The sequence below is a fragment of the Mchenga conophoros genome, linkage group LG11 (genome assembly GCF_057382185.1).
Source record: "Mchenga conophoros isolate Kocher_MC1m ecotype Shallow Benthic linkage group LG11, M_conophoros_male_GT1.1, whole genome shotgun sequence".
Taxonomy (NCBI): domain Eukaryota; kingdom Metazoa; phylum Chordata; class Actinopteri; order Cichliformes; family Cichlidae; genus Mchenga; species Mchenga conophoros.
The window spans coordinates 37,822,941-37,846,840 of NC_140536.1; the positions used below are offsets into that span (position 1 = coordinate 37,822,941).

A 23,900-nucleotide genomic window follows, 5' to 3' on the forward strand; every position below is an offset into this window, starting at 1 on the left:
TACTCACAGTGGTCCAAGGCACCGCTCAGGGTGTTTGTGTGTTTGCGCAGACACATGAAAAATTACAGGCAACATTGCATACGATCCCCACTGCTTTAGCAACAGTGGGAAGGAAAAACTCCCTTTTAACAGGAAGAAACCTCCGGCAGAACCATGGTCAGGGAGGGGCGGGGCCATCTGCTGTGATTGGTTGGGGTGAGAGAAGGAAGACAGGATAAAGACATGCTGTGGAAGAGAGACAGAGATTCAGTGAGGACTAGGTGTTACAGTCCCTGATAATGCTTGTTTAGATGGAGAGACTCTTGAGGGACGGCTGTTATGAGGAAAGCCCAGAAACTTTGTCAGCAGCACGCATCGTTGTGTGCCTCAACTGCCGGTCTTTTACCCAGGCTAATCTGCCATTTTCCTTCCTTGGTTAGGTTTAGGGATTAGAGATCTGATCTAGATTATCATTTTAAATTTGGGACACATCATCAGCAGTGGACCTTGGATTCATCGGGTGTTTCGGCCATTATCACTAGAATCCCTCATCCAAGGAGGCCCTGCCAGGGTTGGTCAGGCCCTGGAGTGTCAGTGGTTTATGTTAACTTATTATTTCTCTCCTTCTTTCTTCTGTTTAGTTTCCTACAGTTTATTTTCTATCTATTATTATTACAAATAATACTCACCTGTTTAGCATTTATGGAGCCTCACTTCTTCAAAGGGATAGAAAAGGTGATCGAGAGAAGTAAGACAAAAGGGACAAGATAGGAGAGAGCAGAGAGGAGAGCTGGAAGGGGGGCGCCCGATCTGGCTTCCCACACCTCCCCGCCGGATCCGGCTGTACGCTCTTCCTCCCCACTGCCTCCCAGATAAGGGAAGAAGAGCGGAGAATTTCTTTTCTCTCGTGGTTAGCTGGCAGAGTGATGTCAGCCCTTTTTAACCATAGCCAGTGACTGGTCCTCTCAGCAGTGTTAGCTAGCTCTCTTATAGCCTGCCGTTGCGCCTGTCCTCTGATCCCAGTCTCTAAGCAGCTTTGCTGTTGTACTGGCAACAAAGCCCCTGCACCCCACCTCCACCGGGTGCACCTTGATCTTCCAGCCTCTGCGAATGGTACTCATGGCCGTTGGTCAATGGTCTTTGATCAGTGGGTTTTGGTCAGTGGTTGTTGATCAATGGTCATGAGAATTTGCATAATTATGATTAAGGACCTGACCTCCCAGCCCATTGTTCCTTCAGTGGGCTGGTTTCAGTCATTATGCAAATGAACTGTTTATAAGATTGAGACCTGCAGTCAGCTGAGACTGAAGACGTCACCTGATGATGACGAAACGTTTCTCCCACAAAACGCTACGTCCAGATGAACAGAATCAACTTCTGGAGATTTACTTACCTGGATGATTGAGATGCATCAAGACGTTATGTCTTCTGATGATACTGCCTAAGGGAAGCATGTGTAATGTAAATTTCTCTACTTACTGATGATGTCAGCCTTTATTGATTTCATTGTCATCTGCATATACACACATGATCACACAGCCACAGTACTTTTTTCTTTCATTAATGTAGTTTTACTATGCATGTTGCACTTTGATGTATAATGGAAACAAAGTCTCCTGATTCTGACACAAATCGTTAATATTATCAAGCGTTCAGTAAAACTAATGAAGACTGAGAATAATCCGCTCCAGTGGTGATAAAAACCATCACACTGCTCTGTGCTTCAGCCTTCCACCAACTGGAGGTCACAGGCTCACAGATGGCCACGCCCTCTCTGAAGCTCCTCCCTCATTGCGAGGAATATATTTATTAGGACATAAGTTTGATGTAATTTTAATGAAGAGTTCCTCAGAGACGCTGCTGAAGCTGTGGGTGCTTTGACACCATTTCTGTTTCAACATGAGGTCAGATTTTTCTAGAACTCACCTTCAGTCCAAAGTTTTTCATGTTTGTGGGTGAAAACAGAAACCGAACACGTGTATTTATTGAAAATCTCTTTATCACCTGACAGAAAGAAACTGCAGCAATTTCTTACAGACAGTGAAATCCTAACCGTACGTTCACACACAGGCTGACAAACATCAGAGAAACTTATATACAAAACAAACGGGCTCTGTCTCGAAGATCAACTTTACTTGGTCCCAAATAGAAATGATTTCAGATTTCTGGATTGTTCGACACACACGGAAGTGTCCAGTGTACTGTGATTACTAACAAATGTCCTCGTCATCACAGAGTGTTTTTCATTTTTACAAACGTAGAAAAGTTTGTATAAAAACCCGTCCTTTATTAGTCTGCTGCTTCATGTGCTCTCAAATGTTTCTGAATTTCAAACTTCTCACTGATTTCATTTTCATGGTTAATGTGACTTTTTATTTCCTGAGACTTTGGAGAAATGGACACAATTTAAAAAACAAAACAAAAAAAGAAAAAATATGAGACCTCAGAAATAAAGAAAAACACTTTTTATAATTAAACGTTTAAAAATATTACATTTGTAGTAAAAAAAACAAAAACAGATGGCGTTTGCCTTTAAACTGCAGTCCGCTTCATTTTCTGGGCATAAAATTTAGAGTTTGATGTGACTTTAGTGAAGTTTGAGTGTGTGTGTGTGGGTGTGTGTGGGGGGACGGATTACTGAACCACGGACACATTTACAACGACAGAGGTGCCCGACAGTACTGGAGAGAAAACCCATCAGCGAGTGACAGACGGGAGGAAAAACTTGCAGGAACAGGAAGAAAAGGAGAATCCCTGCTCACTCAAAGAGCTCCATTCCTCTTACATTTCAATTTTAGATCATTTGTAGGCACGCAGTATCCTTTTCAAGTTCTCTAATGTTACTCTTTTTAACGATGCTGCGGAGGCTTCCCCTCCACGGCGCCCTCACACACCTGCAGCTACGTCAGCTTCAGCCGCCAACAGCAGAGAGCAAAGACGGAAGAAAACCTCAAACAAACACTTTGATATTCACCCTTTCATTGTTACATTTTAACACATTCACACGTCAGCGATTAGAATCACCATGAGTCACTAAGAGTCCTCTCCCTTATCTGATGAGCTTGAGCCCAAAATCAAGGCCATAATTAGTGATAACAGTTAATAAAAGCATTAAAAGAGATCATCAAAAGCTCTGAGCTGATTTTGCTAAATTACCCCCGATATTCATATTTGTCCACACGGCATCAAAGATATCAAACACAGACAGGAAGTAAAAAAGTATGTTTTAAAAAAAAGGCACAATTTCACTTTTAAAATGTCAAGAGTGACACAAAACATTAAAAGACCTGAAAGCTAATGCTCTGTAATGTCCAGCAGGGGGCGACCACTCTGGTAGGAAAACAAAGTCTGTCGCTCGTTTCATGTGAAAGCGTTCAAAAAAAAAAAAAAAAAAAAAAAGCGTGCATCACCAACCAACAGGTGATGTCACAGCAGCTAGGTCCATCTTTTAGATACAGGCTATGGATAAACCTGACTGGTCCACAGGGAGAATTTAAGGAGGACTAAGGCACGTTTGGCAAAGGACCGCATTTCCACAGTGTCCAGATAAAAAACATGAAATGAACTTTAACTCGTCTGCATCAACTAAACGAGCGTTTATGAAACAGCCCCTGGATGGTTGACGAGCAGACGTCTCCCCCTGCTGGACACTCCGAGTCATTTCAACACAAGTAAGGCTGATGAATAATCAACTTTAGCACGCTCTCAGTCTCGACCTGAGCATCGTGAGGCGTTCAGGGACACAGACGGTACTTCAACAATCAGGAATATTTTCCTTGGTGTGCAACATTTCATTCAAATTAAAAGTAAGGAGAATATATTTTAATATCAGGATTCTGCTGGAGAGACTCGGACCAATCGGAGGTGCCGACGCCTTCGAAAACACTTCTGTGATTTTCCTTCTCGTCCATCTGATTATTTCTATGACAACAGGACGATAAAGCAAAGCGTTTATCACAAACTGCGTAAAAATAAATCCTACAATCTAAACTACAGCAGAAGATTTAGTGGTTTGATGGTTTTAGTGTCTCTCGTTTTCGGCGCTCTGCACAGCGACAGGGTGATGATTTCTGAACAGAGCGCCCTCAGCGCTGGGAAAAGAACTACAAACTGGATTTAAAAAGAAAAAAACATGGACGTGAGGTCAGCATTGGAAGCTCCACCCCTTCACTATCATGTTAGAGGAATATTGGGAAAAGTAATGAGCGACCTCACGCGTATGAGCAGAAAGACGCTTAAACTGTCTCGTTGGCTTTGAGTCTTTCCTCCTCTGCCGGCGTCTGGATGCCGTTAGTGTGCTCCTGCTTCTTGTCTTTGTTTAGGAAGGGAAGCCCCTTGCTCTTCACCATCAGGCCGAAGTCGATGGAAAACGCCACAGTCGCCAAGAACCCAAAGACCTGGACGACAGAGAAGAAGAAGAGCGCTGCTGTAGGTGACCTGATAACACACTAGGGCTGCCATGATTAGTCGACTAGTCACGATTAGTCGACTATCAAAATCGTCGACGACTGATTTAATAGTCGACGTGTCGTTTGAAGCTTTGTAAGATCACAAAAGACGCAGGAATAAGTAGCAGGATTTAAGAGTGTAATAACGGACTGAAACAGAAGATGGCAGCACTGCATGTACAAGGATGCCAGCTGCCGTTAAACGCCGAAGAAGAAGAAGCTGTGTCCCAGAATTCATAGCGCAGCCCAGCTCAGTTTCCAACAATGGCGGCAGCTAGTTAGTTTTAATATTACTCTTATTATTCTTTCTGGGTCACAAAATAAACGTTTAACATATTTTCATGGAGAATGTAGCTGTGTAAACCTCAAATATCTGCTCAGTTTATCAAGACACCGCATATTTTCAAAAGCGCTCCGACGTTTTCGGAGACGTCTGTTACCCACTAGCTCGATAGCGAGCCGGGGGCGAGGCTCACTAGAGCCGTGAGAACACCGGACTCCCGGCAGATCGTTTTCAAACCCACCGCCATCTTTCGCTACTCAGGTTAAACATGATATATGAGTCACTTAGATAACTTAACAATGTTATTGTTTGGCTTTTTTCAGTATTTTATTTGTTCCTGAGTAAATCGGTTTGGCTGAGATTAAAGTTATAGTTTTTACACAGCTGAATAAACATCAAGCAGACAGCTGATTATCAGAAGTGTGAGATGCTCGAGAATTTACTCCGGTGTCCTGTTAGATTTTAGATAGAAGGAGTTTATTAAACTTCACCGAAACAATCTGCAGATTTCATTAAAATTTAATAAACGATCATCTTGTCTTTATTTTTAGTTAGCACCGTAAACACTTAAAGCTGTAAGCTAATGATAGTTATATAAGAGCAGATGCTGCTGGTGCAATAAGCTGTACTTGTACGTCCAATGGATGATGATGTGATTAGTCGACTAATCGCAAAAATAATCGGTGACTAGTCGACTATCAAAATAATCCTTTGTGGCAGCCCTATAACACACACTGTCAGCCAGGAAGGAAAGGAAAGGAGGAGATATAGAAGAAAAGGAAAAGGAAGATTCAGGAGGTAGGAAAGGAGGGTAGTGCGAGTCAGAGGACGTTTTCTCACCACAGCAACGGTTGCCTGAACCAAAGAGCCGCGGTCTGCGGCGAAGACGCAGGAGGAGATGAAGAGCAGCACAGCGATGACCCCGGTGTAAATCAAGTCCTGTAAAAGAGAAGAAGAAGAAGAAGGTGAGACGAGCGCCTCCGACAGTCTCCGAGTTGCCGCCCTCAATCTGACCGGATCAACAAAACAATAAAAGTGGACTTTTCTCAAACTGGAGGCGCTGCAGCGTGACGTAAAACAGCCACACGCTTCATTTTGAGCCTTGAGTCTGGATTTTTTTCAGCATGCTGAACCCTCGACTCACCGTTCACGGCCTCACTGTACTTAATAATAAAGCTCTGTTTGTAATACTTCACATGTGACAGATTTTCATGGAGACAATCCTGCTGAACATCCACACGTTGGTTTAAGTCCAAGTTCATATTCAGAGCTACAATCCAACAAGTCTCGGTGTGTTAAAATGTTTTGCTGCTTTGATCCATCAGTTCTATGATGTTATCTTTGTGCCACTATTCTGAGCGCATGAAACAAAGTTTGCAGGTGCAAGTGTTGCATTTTGAAGAGAAATTTATTTTGAGTGACGAAAAGCTGAATTTGAGTGAACAAACTTCATTGCTGCGTGCAAAAAATGTATTTCAGTGTTTGCTGTTATCCACACACACACACACACACACACACACACACACCCTCTCGCTCAGTTTTTGCACTTGCTCGCGCTCTCAACGTTTATGCCCGTGCGCGCTCAACTCTTTCTCTACACCGTTATATTTGTGCCACAAAACCAGCCAATCACAGACTTGGATGCAAAAATATCTGATTGGCTGTTCTGGTCTCCAATCAGCTCGAAATGACAAAATGCAATATCCCAGAATGCATTTCATCCAAAACTCAAAGGAGGCAGTGGCGGAGGAACACAGAGTGGCAGAGTTTGAAATATTACTCTTTCTGGGTCACAAAATAAACTTTTAAGATATTTTCATGCGAGAATGTTTCTGTGTAAACTTCAAATATCTGCTCGATTCATCAAGACGTCACATATTTGCATAAGTGCAAAAACTGAGCGAGAGGAGCTGCTGTTGTGTGTGTGTGTGTGGAGATAATAGCAAACACTGAAATACATTTTTTGCACGCAGCAATGAAGTTTGTTCACTCAAAATAAATTTCTCCTCAAAATACAACACTTGCACCTGAAAACTCTGTTTACGTGCGCTCAGAGTAGTGGCACAAAGATAAGTTCTAACACTCCGGAATCTGACTGGAGGCTACAAGTGCAGTTCAGTCTGCAGACTGTAGGTGGCAGCATCACACAGTTATATGACAGCTGCTTTTACTGGTTTTCAGCCACAGTGTGTGTGTGTGTGTGTGTGTGTGTGTGTGTGTGTGTACACTCTGGGACGTCTTTAAAGTCGTAGCTGCGATAAAACCAAGTTCTGACTTCAGACTTTGTGTGACTTGTTGCGGGTGTGAGGCGTGTCTGCAGACACGGTGCGGTGCACGCTTTGAGTTTGGGGCCGTATCTCGTTTTAATTCATCATTTAGCGGGAACGAATAAGTCCATCATTCTGAGGCTAACGAGGCTCGACCGCTCGTACTCGTATTTAAACGCACCACAGCTGGCGGGCACTCGCTGTGGCACCGAAGTGAAAGGTGATGTTCACAAACGTTCCCGATCACTGAGATCCAAACTCGTCAAACACACAGTAGATGCGTCTGTGGAGCGACCGTGACAATCTTACATTACCTCGTTCTCACGTTGTCACAGTCGTTGGCGTCCACGCTGCCTGACAGCAGGGCGACGCCATCAGCCTTTAGGCCCGAGTGCTAAACAGGAAGCCGCCGCTGATGGCGAGGCGGTGGCTAAAATGCTTCAGCCTCTGCGCTTCTCTCATATCGACGGTTTTTTCAGCTCCTCTGTTCTTTTGTTCAGCTTCATTTAAACTACAAAGACCACACAGAGCAAACAGACACACTCCGACCGCCATTACAGTTCTTCCTGATTGGCTGCCCCTCCTAAGCAGCAGGAATAAAACAGATGGGAACGGGTCACCTCTGAAACCTGACTGTGGAAGCGTGGGCTTCAAATGCCTCTCACCACGCTTCCCTGTGACAGCGTGCTCTTATTGTGAAAGTTCAGCTGCTGCTGTTCCTGTCTGGTGTTTCTTTGCGGGCAGACTCGTCATGTTGAGGTTTCTCTTTAATGGCTACGATGAGGAAGAACTCTGTGGCTCGTCAGCCGTCTGAGCAGACACTGGTGTTAGTGAGCACCGCGCTGCGGTCGGTGTCCTCTTCCTGTTTCCACACACCACGGTGGAGCTGAGGCCTCCGGTGGAAAGACAGCGCCGCTGAAAATCAGTGCAGCGGAAAGGTTCGGCCTTCAGCTTCCGGCTTCCTGTCCACGCTCACTTTTCCTCTGAAAAGCAGAGGAAGCAGCGTCTCTGGCAGAGTTAAGGCTGACACCAAAACAATGAAGCTGCGCCACCATTTCTCAAAGGTCGGCCTTTAAACGGCTGCAGATACCAGCCGTGAACTCACGCCAACTTTACTGGATCAAACTCTTGATGCTCTGACCCCTCCCCCTCTTCGCATCCAATCCCACGCTTTCCTGGTTCAAAGTTCAGAGCAGGTTTTTTTCCATGCGGACGTGAAAATGAAGGAACGCTTTAATTACTTTAATCTGAAGTTATTTATGAGCATCTTTATTTAGGTGGCTCATTTCCACGTGAATGATTTAACAGGGAGGTTTCGTTTGACTGGCCAACTTTAAATCTCATCTCTATGAAAAACAAATAAGGTGGGGGCGGCCTGGTTTGTGCTCAGCCAATCAGAGAGGCAGAGGGCGAGGGCTCGATTGAAGCTGGAACCCTCATTAGCTTTGAGAACAGCTGTCGAACTCGCAGCTCCACATGCAAACATTTCCACCCTGCTGAGTCTGAATTTGCAAAAAGAAAACAGTCCGCTTCTCGTTTTCGAGTTTCACTGCACCCACGCTGTAAGATGAAAGACTGCGAGCTGGAAGTGTCATCAGGGAGAGACTAAAATAAACCGTCTGTTTTCATTCTGGTGCGAGACGACAGCGAAGCTCGCAGGAGGAGAGCCGGGACAAACGCCACCGCCACGCATCCTCCTCAGACTGATTTTACTCGAGTACTCACACGAGTACCCGACTCCCTCAGAGTTACTCTGACATCGCAGACCGAAAGCATGCTGCGCTGTCCGTGCTCTGATGCTGCAGCTCAGCGAACCAATGCAAAGACAGTTTTTATAGTCAAGGTTAAAATAGTAAAAAGTTCCTCATCTGTCCAGAAATTCAAAACGATGCAAAATTAAATGTGTAAACTGAAGTCAAAGGACTGGATTATGAATAACACGGACCACGAGCATCATGTGTTGCCGGGTTAATGCCAGCTCAGCACTCTCTGGACAGCTCATGAACGAGTGCTGGGCCGACTCGGGTTACTTTGAACATGTATGTAGCGACCTGCTCCTCTAACGACTGCCGGTCGGGTCGTTATTGTAGTTTGGAGTGAGCTTGAACAAAGACTGTGCTCTGAAAGAGGAAGTGACTCTAAATAAAGCCAGACATGAACTCTGTTCAGGTCACTGAGCTTCTGAATCTTTCTCACGCGAGCGGAGAAGAGCGACTGAAACACGATCTCCAGGTTCTTACCACAGTGGGCCAGGCCTCGATGTGAATCTTTTCATGCAGCTTAGTAGAAAGGAGGACGAGCAGCAGCAGGGTGAAGAGGAAGGCCGTGCAGCTGACGAACTCAAAGAAGTAGAGAGGAGAGCAGGTGAAGCAGCTGTCCACAGTCTCCTCCAGGATGAAGGCAATGAAGGACAGCACCTGAGGGAGAAACAGGAAGTCAGCACAGGTGAGCACAGAATAGAAACACAAGTCAGGGTGGCTCCTGGGACCACTCCTGTTGGCTTCATACATCAAACGGTCGGCGTGTTAGAGCGACATGTTCTCCTAAAGCAGAGCCCGACCTGTGAACACTACTGTGAATCTGTCACGGCCTGTGAAACCACGGCCGCCCACTTACTCAGGACGGCGCTGTGCAGAGATGGACCTGCAGGTTCACCAAGTTAAACCTGAGTCTTACAATAAAACGTGCAGTTTCAGTGGACCGGCCCACTCAGGACCACAGTGGGCTGCAGTTTGACATGATAACAATAATGATTATTCTCATATTTTGTCAGACATTTCGATGATTATGAAGAAATAATTGCATAAAATGTTATTTTATTTCACTTTTCCCGCTGAAAGCTTCTTCAGCAGCTCACTTATTCACCAGGCGCCAAAAACGCTCCGCGTGTTTGATTTGTTTTATTCTGCACGTCTGCTCCCGGCATCGAACGCTGCAACTACGACACACGGGGAGAAACTGACCTGATAGTCACCGCTTCCTCCTCCTGTATGAAACAGACCTCCAGCCTCTGTCAGCTGCTGCCCCGTGTATTCGTCCTCTTGTCTGAGACGACGGCAGCTTATTTGTTGAAATGTGACGTCTCTTTCCAGTCTGAGCGGCTGCTGGCAGTTTCAGGCCGGCGTGACAACACAAAGGCGCCGGCTCTGCTGCATTTCATTAGAAGTTGTGGTCGAACCGCTCCGACCGCTCAGCTCTGTGTGGGCGGCAACAACAGCGATTGCTCCACACCAGCAGCCATCGCAGGGACGAGCACATCTGAACCACCACAGCGGCGAGACCACGAGACCGTCACCCAGCAGGAGTCGATAGGAGCGCTTCACCCCTCAGACCCCCTGAGTTTGGGGACCTGAAAGAGCAGGCAGTACGAGCCTGGGGAGGGGGTGATGTTTGGACTACAAACATGGAGGAGTTTGTGGTTGAGCTCTTCCAGGCTCCAAACACTCGACTTTGTTTTTATAAAGAAATACTCGTGTTGTGAATGTAAACAGACCTTTAAATGACTCAGAGAGCAGCGCAGTGCAGGAGGAGCTTCCTGTAACCGCTGAAGGAGCAAGTCAGGACCACACCAACTCTCTGACCACTTATCAGGACAGAAACCTTAAGAAATGACACTAGTGTGCTCTGATTGGTCCAGATGTAAGTACACGATGTGTCGAATGCACTCTCGAGAAAGTCCAAGCCTGCCAGATTTCCTCCGTCTGAAACGTTCGAGGGGCGTGTCAGAGCTGCACACCTCCTTTCTGCAGGTGACGCCGTCCCGTCGGCTTCTTCACACCACGACCTCCGGGTTCGTAGGCGAGTGCGGAGCAGCTGGGACGAGACGGCAGCTTCAGGCCTAAGGCCGCGGCTCTCTGCAGAGCCCTCCCTCTGAGCTCACGGTGGTTGGAAGGTGGGACATGAGATGACTGAGAGCACGTCTACGTTCCAACGCTCACCCGTGGTCATGAGGTAGTTCGTAAAAGAATAAAATCACGAGTAAAGCTGCAAAATGAGCATAAAGACAGAGCTGAGAGTAGAGTCGACGCTCGTCCAGACCCAGGAGATTGTCACGCCGACAGATAAGCACCAGGATCCAAAGTCGGGATCATCAGGAACCAGGAGGAACAAACCAGCGTCTGTGCACGTGTGCAGGGATACTTTCCTCTCGCTGTCGCGTGTTTGTCCTCGTGGTTAAACCGAACGCCAGCCTCTGTCTCCGTTACAGCGGCGAGTTTAACTGGAGGAATATTCCATGTTAAAGTGAGCCTCAGCTTATAAAAAGGCTTTGTGCTTTTCTTCAGACAGACGAACCCAGAACCACAGAGCTAGCAGCAGACCGCCTGACGTCAGCGAGAGCGGCGCCGATACTTTTATCCTTCAGTCAGCAACACAGACATGACTCATTCTCCTTCAGTAATCTGATTACATGTTCTGTACCACCAGAACACTTTTAGGGACGCATATTTCTTGGTTCTAGGAGCAGAAAACGTGAAACGTGAGAGAATCTGAGTGACTTTTGAGTGTTTCTGTAAATACTGCCACTGTGTTTGTGCCCGTCACCAACATCCTGCACGTGCTGAGTGATCTGCTCTCACTTCCCTCACTACGTGGAACTATACGAACATAAATATGCAAAGATTGAATTCCAGCATCGCTGTCATCAGTCAGGCTGCCGCCACCGTGCTGTTAACATTAATCTCCAAGTCAAATCAGAAAGGCAGCGAGTGGGAGCAGCGTGGAAATCAAAAACCTTCTCGTGCACCTCTGCTGTGTTTATGTCTGTAGAAGACCGTGTGTCCGTCACCGGCGCTGGATCTCCTCCACGTGTCCAAGCTGGTTTACTTTAGGGAACACAAAGAGGCGACTCTGCAGAACAGGGCGGGCGAAAACGCTCTCGCCCTGGGGCGGTAATGTGGAACTCCACGCTGACAGCTTCGTCTCACCGTCGATGTACAAGCTCAAAAACAAATCTGAGGTCTTAGGGTTGGAAACTCGCATGAAATTGAGGTCACCTGGAACAGAAAGTCGAAGTTTGCTCTGATTCGAGGCCTGTGTGCATCACTGAATGTGATGCACACAGAGTCCTTTTGTCCCACAAAGATCCTGAAATATGACAAACTGCTCAGGTCACCTTGATGGTCCCTCCTGTTACGCTTTAACGGGTTCAAAGGTGAAGCAGCGTTCAGTGTCTTTGCTCGTTTCAATCAGAGCTTTACGCTCCACTAAGCTTCACTACAAAGAGCCCAGCTCCTCTCAGTGTCTCAGACGTGTTTTGTTCTTTATGCTCCTCTTTCATCAACGCTTTAAACAGCTGCAGTAACTGCATCAACACCCGGCTGCGCCTCTGCGGTCGCTCGTGTGAAAAACAGCAGCTCTTCTTGTCCTTTCATCTTGCTGTAAAAGCAGACGTCTGATGGCGTTGCAGTAATGAAAACACTGAACGTTACAAACGCGTCACTCATGAAACGCTGGGTTTTAGAAACCTACACAGGCCAGCGTGCACACCCTGAGATCACCCCGAGAGACTTCCTGTTCAGCACGGACAGGTGAGACGTGACCCGGCGCGAATCAGCTGACTGGGGTTAAACTCACCACAGGAAGTCACAGTGGGAATCCCGCACGAGTCTACAGTGAAGCTGCTGTTAAAAACTCACCGGGACTTCCTGTCTGCTTCACAATAAACTTATTTAGCACTGAGACAGTGGACAGCTTTTATTGTGAAAGCACCTGGAGAGGCAGGGATTGGAGCTGGACAACAGCAAACGCGCTGCTTTAACCTTCAGACGACCAGGAGGTGCATGTGTGTGTTTGTTAGCGATTCTCAACTTTCAGAGATTTTTATATTTTTCTAACATGATTAAAACAAAGACAATAAGCAGCAACATGACGAGGATCTAAACGACTTATAGGATTTATGCCCAAAACGGATTAAAGTCAGAGACTGTTCCAATCTCTCACAGCTGAGTCCACAGTCCTCCGCCACTGCAGTCCTCCGCCTGCAGTGGTCTACATCCACCCAAACACTCAGCTGTTGTAACTACACCTCTGTGGATGAACAGGCTGGAGGCAGACGGCACATGCATGTGGTGACTGGGGTTAAGTGTAACGCAATGCTACATACTGGTTTTCAAACCTGCAGTTATGAGGGGCAGCCAATCAGAAGTTTAGATGGACAGAGGCTGAGTATGGACATAAACATGGATTATTTTGAGCTGTGACTCATGCAAAGCTGCTCTGGTGGAGCCCACGTGGAAAAACATTAACCTGGGCCTCCTTCAGTCTGTGGCTTTCAGTTTATTTTGCAGGAAGGTTTCACAAAGATCTGACCGCACATCCTCTTTCTGCCCAGCACCCACCCGCGCCAGCTCCCTCCAGACTCCCGGGGCCGGATGCAGGCGTCGTCCTCCCACCGAACACCTCACTGAGCTGTTGCAACAGCAGCTCTGAGATCTGCTAACGACAGCCAAACTGACCGCTCCGCAATACTTTCACTTCCCGTTCTGCAGCTTCCTGAAGAGCTGCTGGATGAGGAAGATCCAGTCACAGAGAGGTCACACACAAACACAGCGACTGGTTCCCTCGCACCACGGAGCACGGCTAACCAACCCATCCCGCTCCTCACCGTCCGGCTGCTAATGCGCATTCATCTGTCCTGAAAACAGTCCCCAACAAACGAACCTCCACTTCCTGTTTTGCTGTTAAATTCTGTGTCTAAAGTTTGTGATGTAGAAGCCGCCGAGCCCGGAGCCACAGACTGGATGTGAGTGTGGAGTCACACTTCAGCTAAGACAGAACCTCCACATTAAAAGCACCAAAGCGACCTCATCCCCGTCTCCTGTAACCAGGAAGTCACAGACTGGTTTGGTCATCATTGCACCTGCACACGTGTGGTACATGCAGCGGCCTGCAGACACCACGGCACGTTCCTCGACTGGCTGCTGGAGGTCAGATGCAGAGAGAGCGCTGCACCAGAGTGAGTGGTCCTGAACAGATCGCAGACGTGTCTCCAAACATTCGCTAACTGCTCTCAGTGAAACTGTCGGTAACTTTTGCCATATCGCTGCACAAAAGCAACAGATATACATTTCTCCCTAGCAACCAGTGGTTGCCATGCAGCTCTGAGAGCAATAAAAGCGTCCTCACTCCGGTGCACACAGGTCAGGACATACACATGAATGTGTTTACCACCTGTGTGAGTACGACGCCAGATGGAATAGTCTCCGCCCCCTGCTGATGGGAGAAAATGGACAGAAACATGAGTGTGCATTTGTTTTGCTGTGTTTGAATATCTGCTTGATTCACTGATGCAGCGACACTTTTAAAAAGTCAGCTTAAAAGCAGCTGACGCAGATTTCGCTTCTTGTTTTTGGAACCGTGGTGTGACACTCACAGATGTCAGCACGTTTCACGCCGGGAGTGTTTCCGCGCAGTCATTCGGTGCGTGGCGGTAACACGGTTTATCTAAGAGCGCCTGACTTCAGCAGCAGGTTTTGTGTTGCTGTCGGCTGAGACTAGTGCTGGGTCATATCATACCGTTCACGGTAACACTGGTGTAATGTTGGGCAACGATAAGAAAATGAAACATGGCGATAGAATATGGGTAAAACGCGCATGTGCAGTGCCTTTGTTTACATACGCACATGGCGGCGACGCAGAACCAGAAGAGCGAAAGCGGATCGTTGAATGAAACCATGAACCAGAACTGGTTTGTAAAAATGCTGCAGCTTCACTGGTGTGGATCTGGTTCAGCTTTCGTCCGTCAGATACACAACAAAGCACTATTTTTGGTAGAGCATGCTAGCGGGCCGTCGTTATTACCGCGTTGTTTGGAAAATACGGCGCACTTAAAATCAATCCTTTGATTTGTCTGAAAGTCGACAGAGCCCCTTATAATCCCGTGTGCCTTATGTATGAACTCTGGTTGTGTTTACTGACCTCGAAACGATTTTATGTGCACGGCGCTCGAAAATCTGTCAGATGTTTCAGTACGACTTTGCTGAGCTACGAAGCCGCACCGCTTGATGGATTGTCGGAGCGTTACGGCTGTCGTAGGCGGAGCCTCGCGGAGTGATACGTACTGTGCTTCAACATAATGTTACCGTACTGTGTGTGTATGACCTCTTTTTAAGGTTTGTGGATATTATACATGGTTATGCTGAGGATGTGTCGGCCAGTTTCCACTGGAAATGCCTTTTGGTTAAACTGTCAGCGAGGAATTTGCATTTGCACTGTTACATGTTTATATAACTTTAATGCAGATAAAAAACAGCTGCTTGTTTCAGTGGAAATACATTGATGTTTTTTGCACTAATAAAGCTGTGGAGTTGTAAAGTATTTTGTCTCGCATCAATTATATCGTCAGTTATATCGTTATTGCAAATTTCCAAATGTACATCGTGATAAATATTTCGGTCGCATCGCCCTGCTCTAGCTCAGACGACTCTTCGTCTGTAAAGAGCGCACAGCCCAACTGTTAAAGAGGCGGCACCACCGGGGTTTGCAGATCCAGCTTCATGTCCCACAGTGTTGTTGTGGTAATATCACCGCTGTGTACATAATTTCATACATGTACACAGGCGCACGCGTAACTCTGCTCTGCAAATGTTTGGTTTCTGAAGTACTTCGTACCAAATAGACGAGCAAATAATCAGCAACTCTTGTTGTTGTCTGTTAGTCTGCTCGTCTCCCAGGACGGTGGGGGTGCTGCCGTCCACCTCCGGCTGCTGGAATACGTGTGACTGAAGAGATGTCAAAAACCACCACAACATGAACTGGATCAGAGGGGGAAACACGGGACAGGATGTGCTTGGGCGAGTTAGTTAGCAGCAACTGAACTTTCACAATAAGAGCGAGGGGATCCCTCGTGAAACAAGACTACGCTGATGACAGATCCTTCCTTTGGAGTTATTAAACACGAGCAGGTCAGCGCTTCGTGAGGTCAAACTAAGACACATCAGCTCTGTTCAGGCCTCCGTTAAACATCTGGTTCCAGCTGCAAACCCCGTTTTAAACAGATCTGCAGGAGAGTGGAGCAGCTTCCTGTCTGATTACTGGCAGTGGACTGTCAACGCGCCACAAACTGCGGAGGCATTTCCTGTGCTGAGCAGCCTGAAGGGAGGCCGTGTGAGGAGCGTGCTGCACATCCTAAACAAACTGAGGTGAAAGCACAAGTGCACCTGGTTTAATCCTGAAAGGTGCGCAGAGTTGTTTTGGTCTCGGTCCAGGAGGATTTGTCCACAGCGATGATATTATTGTTGGTTACCTTCATCACTCCTCGCCTATTTTAGCATGTTTGCCTGCCAGGACATTACAGCATCACCTCACCTGCATGGATCCAGCTCAGCTGTACAAATGCTCAGAGTTACAAGTCTTTTTTAAAAGCAGCAAACAAGTCATCATCATCATCGTTACAGACCGATGATGAGTGCAGACTGTTCTGGATTCCTGTCACCATTTCTCACACTCAGTGTTTCCTGTCAGTCAGCTGATGGTCGTAAGCCTGCAGAGACTCGCAGAGGATCGACTCTGCAGCCGGTTGCTTTCGGTTTTTGGGGGGTTTCCACAGTAACGACCCTGAAATGAGCTGAAACTAGAACAGATCCTGTCAGCTACACAGCTGGGCTTGGCCACCAAGACATCACTCGTCGCTTCAGGTTGTTTTATACAGTCCAGCCTGCAGATGGTCAGTGGTCACTTTTCTCTGAGCTGTACTGTTATGATCTGCAGAGCCGAGGCCCCGCGGGCACGCCTCAGGCACGCCTCGGGCCCCGTGTGTTTGCATGTGCGTTTCTTCACTGCTACTCCTTCTGTAGCTCTGACATGTAAAGAGCTGAACTCTGTTTCACCAACACTGAGCTGCAGGAGAACCTGAGTGTTTGACTCTGACTGAGGATCACTGCACATGTGCATAATTCATGGAAGTCACAGCGCAGCAGCCGCTGCATTGTTTTCCTGCACAGTGGACGGTTACAGAAACATCAGACCCACAGCAGAGAGTCAGAGGTGAGGGAGCAGAGACAAAGAGTCTTTTAAGACATCTGAGGCAAAGTTTCAGCAACATGTCAAACACAGTTTCAGCACCTAAATAATGAATCTTTCCTCTCTGAAGCATCAGAAACCTGCTCTTCTGTCACAGCTTTCAGACTGAGCTACTGTTTGCCACACCGGACAGGAAACTGAGCACCTCTGCACAGGAAGGGCCCGGCGTCTTCCTGCAGGGGCGCGATCCTCGCTGTTAAAGGAAGTTTAAAGAGCGCGTGCAGGTCGGGCCAGAGCCTGAGAGCGATACAAATATCTGAAACTTACTCTGAAGGACGATTTAATCATTTACCAACATTAATGTTTAAATAATCCCAATCTCGATAATTCTTATTCCAACTAAATATCATTGATTTCAAATAAAAACAACTTTTAATTATTTAACTTTAAATCTGAGGAAGGTCGTGATTTTTTTTTTTTAACTGAATATTTTACTTGAACAGTTTTAATTGAAGGTCTGCAGACGTGCAGCACACAGAGGACACTGATGATGGCAGTGTCAGCTCACAGAGCAGCTCAGTGTAATCCAAACAAGGAGTGAAAGAAATGAAGCTTAGTTTCAGCAGACTCAGACTTTTACGACACACCTGCAAACACACATTTAAGTTTCAGCCAATGAGCTGAGACGATGAGGAAACCCTGAAGGTTTCACACAGTTTGTGTGTTTGCAGGTGTGAATGAATGCTAAACGAAAGCATCTCATTGGCTAATGAAGAGTCACATGAGTCTGAGCATCTTTGAACTCACCACTTCAACGACTTTTAGGATAAAGCGGTTTCTGTCCAGGTGGGCCGAAGGGATCAGGCAGAAGCTGTTTCCGGGGTTTGGGGTCGTGGTGGGAGTATAAACTGGTTCAGCCATGATGGAGCTGAGAGAGAGAACAGAGACGCGTCAGATCACGAACACCACACACTCATGGTTTCTGCTCTAAAAGGGACAAAAAGCTGCAGTGCTAATATTTCAGAGCCATAAATGTCACTCGAATCTCACACCAGAGGCCGGCAGCACGAGGCGGGACCTGCGGCTTAGAGGAAACTTCAGGCTTACCTGGACCGTCAGGTAAACCTGAAAGGATAACCGCAAAGATACATCACCATGGCAACATATGCTGCTGCCCCAACCTGCTTCATTCAGCGGAGTCGGTAAGTTCCAGCTCAGCAGGTTTCATAGAGAAATTCCTTCAGCACAAAAACTGCTAAAGAATCCAGACGTGGCACTTTTAAACACACTTCAAGTCAGGCCTGCTCAGCATCAGTTACCATGGTGATGGTGAAAAGAGGACTGAAAACCGTGGCTTTAAGCTCGCTAACCCGTTAACCTCGCTTCGGATTTGCAGGCCTCGGATCTGCCAGCTCTCAGGACAGCAGCGTTATTAAAGCTCCTCCCACCATCAGACTTCATCTCTGCAGCAGCCTCAAAGTTCACAAAGGAGGAGAACCGGAAACCACATCAACACACAGTCCCAGGGGGTCAGGGGTCAAAGCTCACGTCACTGAATCCTGGTTTACGTCACATTCAACGGGAGACGAAGTCATTTTATAATATCTCAAATGCTTGCCCACTTCCACAGGAACCACGTGACCACCTTTAAAATCCCACCAACAACAAATAATAGTGATAATAATACCCAGCTGCACCTACACAGCAGGTGGGATTACAGGCTTTTAAAACGCTGAATGAACGTGAAGTTAAAGCTGCTGAGCAGAAAACTAAAGCAGTGATTTGGATTTAAGGACAGATGTGATGTATTCATGTCCAACGATGGGAAATCCCTGTTTCAGAGCAGCCGGAACACGAAGTCCACCTTAAAAACAAACAGTGAAAGAAAAAAGCTCAGATCTAAATATGGCGTCAGGCTCGTTTGTCTTCATAAACAGCAACAAGGTCGACATGACGTCACGCAGTACAAATGAAGTGAAAAGCGCTGAAAGGTCGCTGAATGTATTTCTGCACGCGTCCGTCTGCACTTCAGCCTCCGCGGAGCTTCTCCGCGGAGCTTCTCCGTGGAGCTGCGAGGACATTTCAGATCAATTTCTCATTTTCACAGTAGTGAAAGCGAAAGTGATCGGGGCAGGTGAGCACAGCTCAGGTGTGATAAGAGCAGTTTATGAAGCCATTAGTCGGCCATGTTTGAACCACAACACTGAACTGCAATGAGAAATGCTGATAATGAGCGAGTTTGTGATTACAGACAGCTACAGGTCCAGTCAGAGTGTCCCGACAAACGGAACACACGGCACGCCCCTACTCTGCAGATTATTCGGTGATAAACCAACTTTTTAAGCCTACACGGCCCGCGATCAAATACACGATAAAGACGAAGAGGCTGCTGCCGAAATGAAGAGCGGCTCGGTCACTAAATATCTGAAGATTCTGCGATGATTTTAATTCAGCGCTTTTCTCCAGAAACGACCCTGGAAAATAAAATTGACCTAATTCTGAAAGAAGTCTGGCGTACGTCGCACTTCCAGTGAAACGGACGCGCAGTGGGCTTCGTATTGACTTTTGATGGTGGCCTGAAATCTGCGTAACGTAACCACTAAAACAGGAAGTGAGGATAAAGTTTGAAGTGGATAAAAACGCGAATGTTCAGAAACTCACCGTTCAGTTTTCTGCCGCTGAGGACGAAGATAAAGTTTCCAGCTGTAAAGTTCAGACTAAACTCGAAGCCGTCTTCCTCTCTAATATTACTCAGACTTCCGCATTCTGCCCTGCCGTGCCTAACACACCGGGAAGATTTTCAAAATAAAGGTGCTCAACACTAGTAACAAGGAAAGAGTTTCAAACAACCAAAATAAGACAGAAAGGCGTGAAAAGGTGACACAATACGTGAAAAGAAACAAAAATGAAATGAATCTTTAAAAAAGGTGACAATAAAAGGAAATAAAGTAAAATCAGAGAAAAGTAACAAAATGAAACACAAAGTGATCAAAACCAGAGAGTGACAAAAATTCAGAAAAAGGAAATAAAGTTAAAAAAGAGGAAAAATTGAAACAAAATAAGATGTCAAGTATAAATAAATAAGGTGATAACAAGACAATATTAAGACATGAAGAGGCAAAAATAAGAAAAAAAGACTAAGACAGTGTCTGCGACAAGGAAGAAAAACAATGGACTCGAACAAGAAACATGTTACCAAAACACAAAGTGACCAAAACAGCATTCAGCACAATAATAATAATAATAATACTAATAGGTTCAATAAACTTGCTTTTAATAACTGTAAACCATCTCTGCCATCAACTGTTGAAGGTGTTTCTGGGGCAGATAACATTGCAGCGTTATGGAGACAGCATTACAGCGCGTCGTTTAACTGTATAAAAAGTGAACCATATGAGGACAATTCTGACATGAGCAATGACACAATAAGTGTAAGGACACATGAAGTATATGAAGCCATTCATAGGTTATCTGATAATAAATCCTCTGGTTTGGATCACATCACTGCAGAACATTTAAAACATGCTAGTTTAAGGCTAGCTCCTCTTCTAGCGCTCTGCTTCACTGGGTTTATGATTCATGGCATATTACCAGACTCAGTGCTGTGTATTTTAAAGGTACCAGTTATGAAGGACAAAGCTGCAATAGTGAGATGTTTGGAAAATTACAGGCCGATTGTACTAGCCAGTATTTTATCTAAGGTGTTAGAAAGAAGCTTGTTTGACAGAGTTAGTGTTCATCTCTTCTCTGGATAATCAGTTTGGCTTCAAACCAAAGCACGGCACTGACATGTGCCACTGTGACACTGACATGTGACTCAAGGAAATAGTCAGTTTGTATAGGGCTAAAAATTCATCTGTCCTCATGTGTTTCATTGATGCCTCTCAGGCTTTTGATCGAGTGAACCACAGAACACTTTTTGATAAGATGAAGAGACGGGGAGTTCCTCAGTACATCGTGAGGATTCTCTCTTACTGGTACGCTCATCAGAACATGCAGGTTAAATGAGGAAGCAGTATTTCTGCCCCCTTTGGTGTCTGCAATGGTGTCAGACAGGGTGGGATTTTGTCTCCAATTTTATTTAATTTATATGTTGATGATCTGTCCATACAGTAAAACATTGATAAATCATCTCATGTATGCCGATGACCTGATTGTTTTTAGTCCAAGCAGTGCTGGGTTACAGGAGCTTCTCAATGTCTGTACTGAATATGGTGTGCAATATGACATGCTAAAAGTGCTGTTTTGATATGTAGAACCAAGCAGGATAAACAGCTAAATTTCCCTTTGTTTAAACTGGCCCCAAAAACTCTTGAAGTTCATAAAAAGGTGAAATACCTCGGTCACTTTATTACTGAGCAAATGAATGATGATGATGACATATACAGACAGCGGTGTAAGCTCTATGTGCAGGCAAATGCTATTGCTCGCAAATTCAGCTTTTGTTCACTTCCAGTTAAAGTGGCTTTGTTTAAAGCGTAAATACTGCCCCCTTGTGGTCATCCTACAAACACTGTAGCACGCAGAAGCTGCATGTTGCATATAATGATGCGATGAGAATCCTTTGCAGGAAACCTAGAAGAGGGTAGTGCCAGCCAGATGTTTGTAGCTGTGGGTGTTTGGACTTTTAAATCACTTTGAAGAAAGTTAATGTTCAATTTTAGAGAACGACTGGATGGCTCTACAGTAACATAGTAACAGAGTCATTTTAGCGCTCACAGATATATATATATATATATATATTAGAGATGGCACGATACCACTTTTTTATGTCCGATACCGATATCATAAATTTGGATATCTGCCGATACCGATATGAATCCGATATAGTGTTTTTTAACCAACAAAACTGTTTTTTAAAATATCTTGCTGCATTTTGCAAGTCTGCAAGTTCATACTCAAGTTTAAAACAGCAACTACACTAAAGCTATTCTGTTATACCTGTATACAAAAAAAATATTTCATAGTTCAGCAATACTGATCAATCTAATAAACTTAGACCTACACCATCCTCCCTATTCTGGTATTTTAAAGAGTACTTAGCGTAAATATTAAGCAACCTAACTAATAGGGTTCCAACTCCCAGCAACAACAAAAATAAATAAATAAAAAATAGGGAACCACCCCTCACACTCCACCTCATGATGCTTAATCGACGTAATCAACCTTAATTTGATGCAGTGCGAAAAAAAATGCACAGAAATCAATTATTTTTCAAGAAATATTAAATAGATTCAACATCTTTCTTCAACAAAATTGCAGACTGCACAGATGGTACCTTCCCAAAGTAAAGAGTACTATAGCTTACTAGGGTATATATATTAGACTTAATAGTCACTATATACAGTAATTGACTTCTATTCATTTTACATCAAATTAAAACTTTGGGTGTCAGATAATTATTTATTAAAAGCTCGACATTTTAAATGAGAATAAGAAAGAAAAGTATGTCTTTGTGCCCCCTTTTCCCTGTTCATGCACTATCGGCCCCCCTGGCTAAACTTTGCTAGATCCGCCCCTGCACAGTTACCAGCGTCAGCTACGTAGAAAAAGATCCTGGTGTAGAAAGTAATATTAAATACATTCTAACAACAGCTGATCAAGCTTAAACGTGCTGCTGTTGTTCAGCCGCTGGTTTCCTCTTTCTGGTGCAAAGTGGGCCAAAAACAAACTAGAGAGACAGACTCGCGACAGAAAAGCCGATCAGCTGATCGTTAAGCAGTTTCATGATTGAAGTAGCAGCCGGAGAGCGAGAGGCAGTCGCTTGTTAAGCTTAACGCAGGAATGCTTTACAAACATTCAGAGATGGACTTACACACTTGCTTTACTTCTCTCGGGGATAACTTTGTCGGAGATGAAATGCTGGGTTGCTAGCGAAGCTCCACATGCTATCCAGACCACCGACAGGTCCTGCATGCCACAGCCGCTCTATCACGTGATGCATACTGCTCCGACGTGCTAACGTTCTGAGGCGAGTTATGGTGTGTTGCAAGTTTTGTGAGGTGCTTTCGTGATATTTAATGGATCGGATTACATTTTTTATTTTTCTCCGATATCCGATCCAGTAATTTAGGTCAGTATCGGACCGATACCGATACGTAATATCGGATCGGTCCATCTCTAATATATATATATATATATATATATATATATATACACCCATATTAAGGTTGGTTTTTTTTGGGGGGGAGGGGGGGGGGTTGTGTGTGTGTGACAGCTTTACCTATAACTAAAGCAACCTGTGGGAATTATAACTTTAGCTGCAGAATAAGAAACAACCAAAGGGTTCAAATGCAAAAATGTACAAAATGATTTTTTTCAACCACAATATAATGGAGTAAAAATATACAACCCTACTAGAGCACACGTTTAGGATAAACACATCATCAACAATAAAAATAAAAAGTGGAAAGTCGAAAATTGAAGAGAAAAAAAATTAATTCATAAAAAACAAAAAAATGAAGAATCATAAGTTTGCAGATAAATAGAAACGGAGTAGAGAAAAAACAATTTCATTTACAAAAAACAACAAAGAGAAAGAACCAAATTTAACAAAAACAAACAAATAAACAAAAATCTGTGAAGGAAAAGGCAAATTCAAAAATAAAATAAATCAATAAATAAACCAAAAATATTCATAATTTAAAAATATGGGAAGAAAAAAATGACCTGAATCGAAAAAGAAGCTCGTAAATCTATAGTCAGATATAAAAATATAAATTAGTATTTTTTTACTGCCCGTGTCTCTGATCATAATGTGAACCGTACTGCTTTATTACAAGTGAGTCAGCGGCGCTCCTCCGGCTCTGCTGCCCCGCCTGTGCCGCCGGTGTGCGGCCTGCAGGGGTCGCTGCAGCCCGCGCTCCTCTCCCACGTCCTCCGCTCCCTCTCCGCCGGCGTGTGTGAGGCTTTCCCCGCTATAAAGCTGCGCGAGGTGACTGGAAGCTGGAAAGGCTCTCCAGC

General features: G+C 45.3%; 1 protein-coding gene across 2 annotated transcripts; it reads right to left on the reverse strand.

Moving 5' to 3' along the window:
* Positions 1-1,960: 1,960 nt before the first annotated feature.
* Positions 1,961-19,748, reverse strand: cmtm6 (CKLF-like MARVEL transmembrane domain containing 6). Of its 2 annotated transcripts, XM_085292850.1 has the most exons (6): positions 19,599-19,748; positions 17,745-17,865; positions 9,218-9,394; positions 5,551-5,649; positions 4,190-4,376; positions 1,961-4,089 (listed from the first exon to the last, which is right to left on the reverse strand). In XM_085292850.1, exons 2-5 carry the CDS (start codon positions 17,856-17,858, stop codon positions 4,215-4,217), a joined length of 552 nt encoding a protein of 183 aa, XP_085148976.1. In that variant the 5' UTR covers positions 17,859-17,865; positions 19,599-19,748; the 3' UTR covers positions 1,961-4,089; positions 4,190-4,214. The 2 variants fall into 2 exon arrangements, with proteins under 2 accessions (XP_085148976.1, XP_085148975.1); XM_085292849.1 differs by having other exon boundaries at positions 1,961-4,376.
* Positions 19,749-23,900: the final 4,152 nt, after the last annotated feature.

Excerpts from the sequence above, each read along its gene's own strand:
- cmtm6 (XM_085292850.1), bottom strand. The coding sequence starts at position 17,858 with ATGGCTGAACCAGTTTATACTCCCACCACGACCCCAAACCCCGGAAAC. Across the intron at positions 5,650-9,217 it reads TCGAGGCCTGGCCCACTGTG|GACTTGATTTACACCGGGGT; the intron begins GTAAGAACCTGG and ends TCTCTTTTACAG. Across the intron at positions 4,377-5,550 it reads TTCAGGCAACCGTTGCTGTG|GTCTTTGGGTTCTTGGCGAC; the intron begins GTGAGAAAACGT and ends TCTGTCGTCCAG.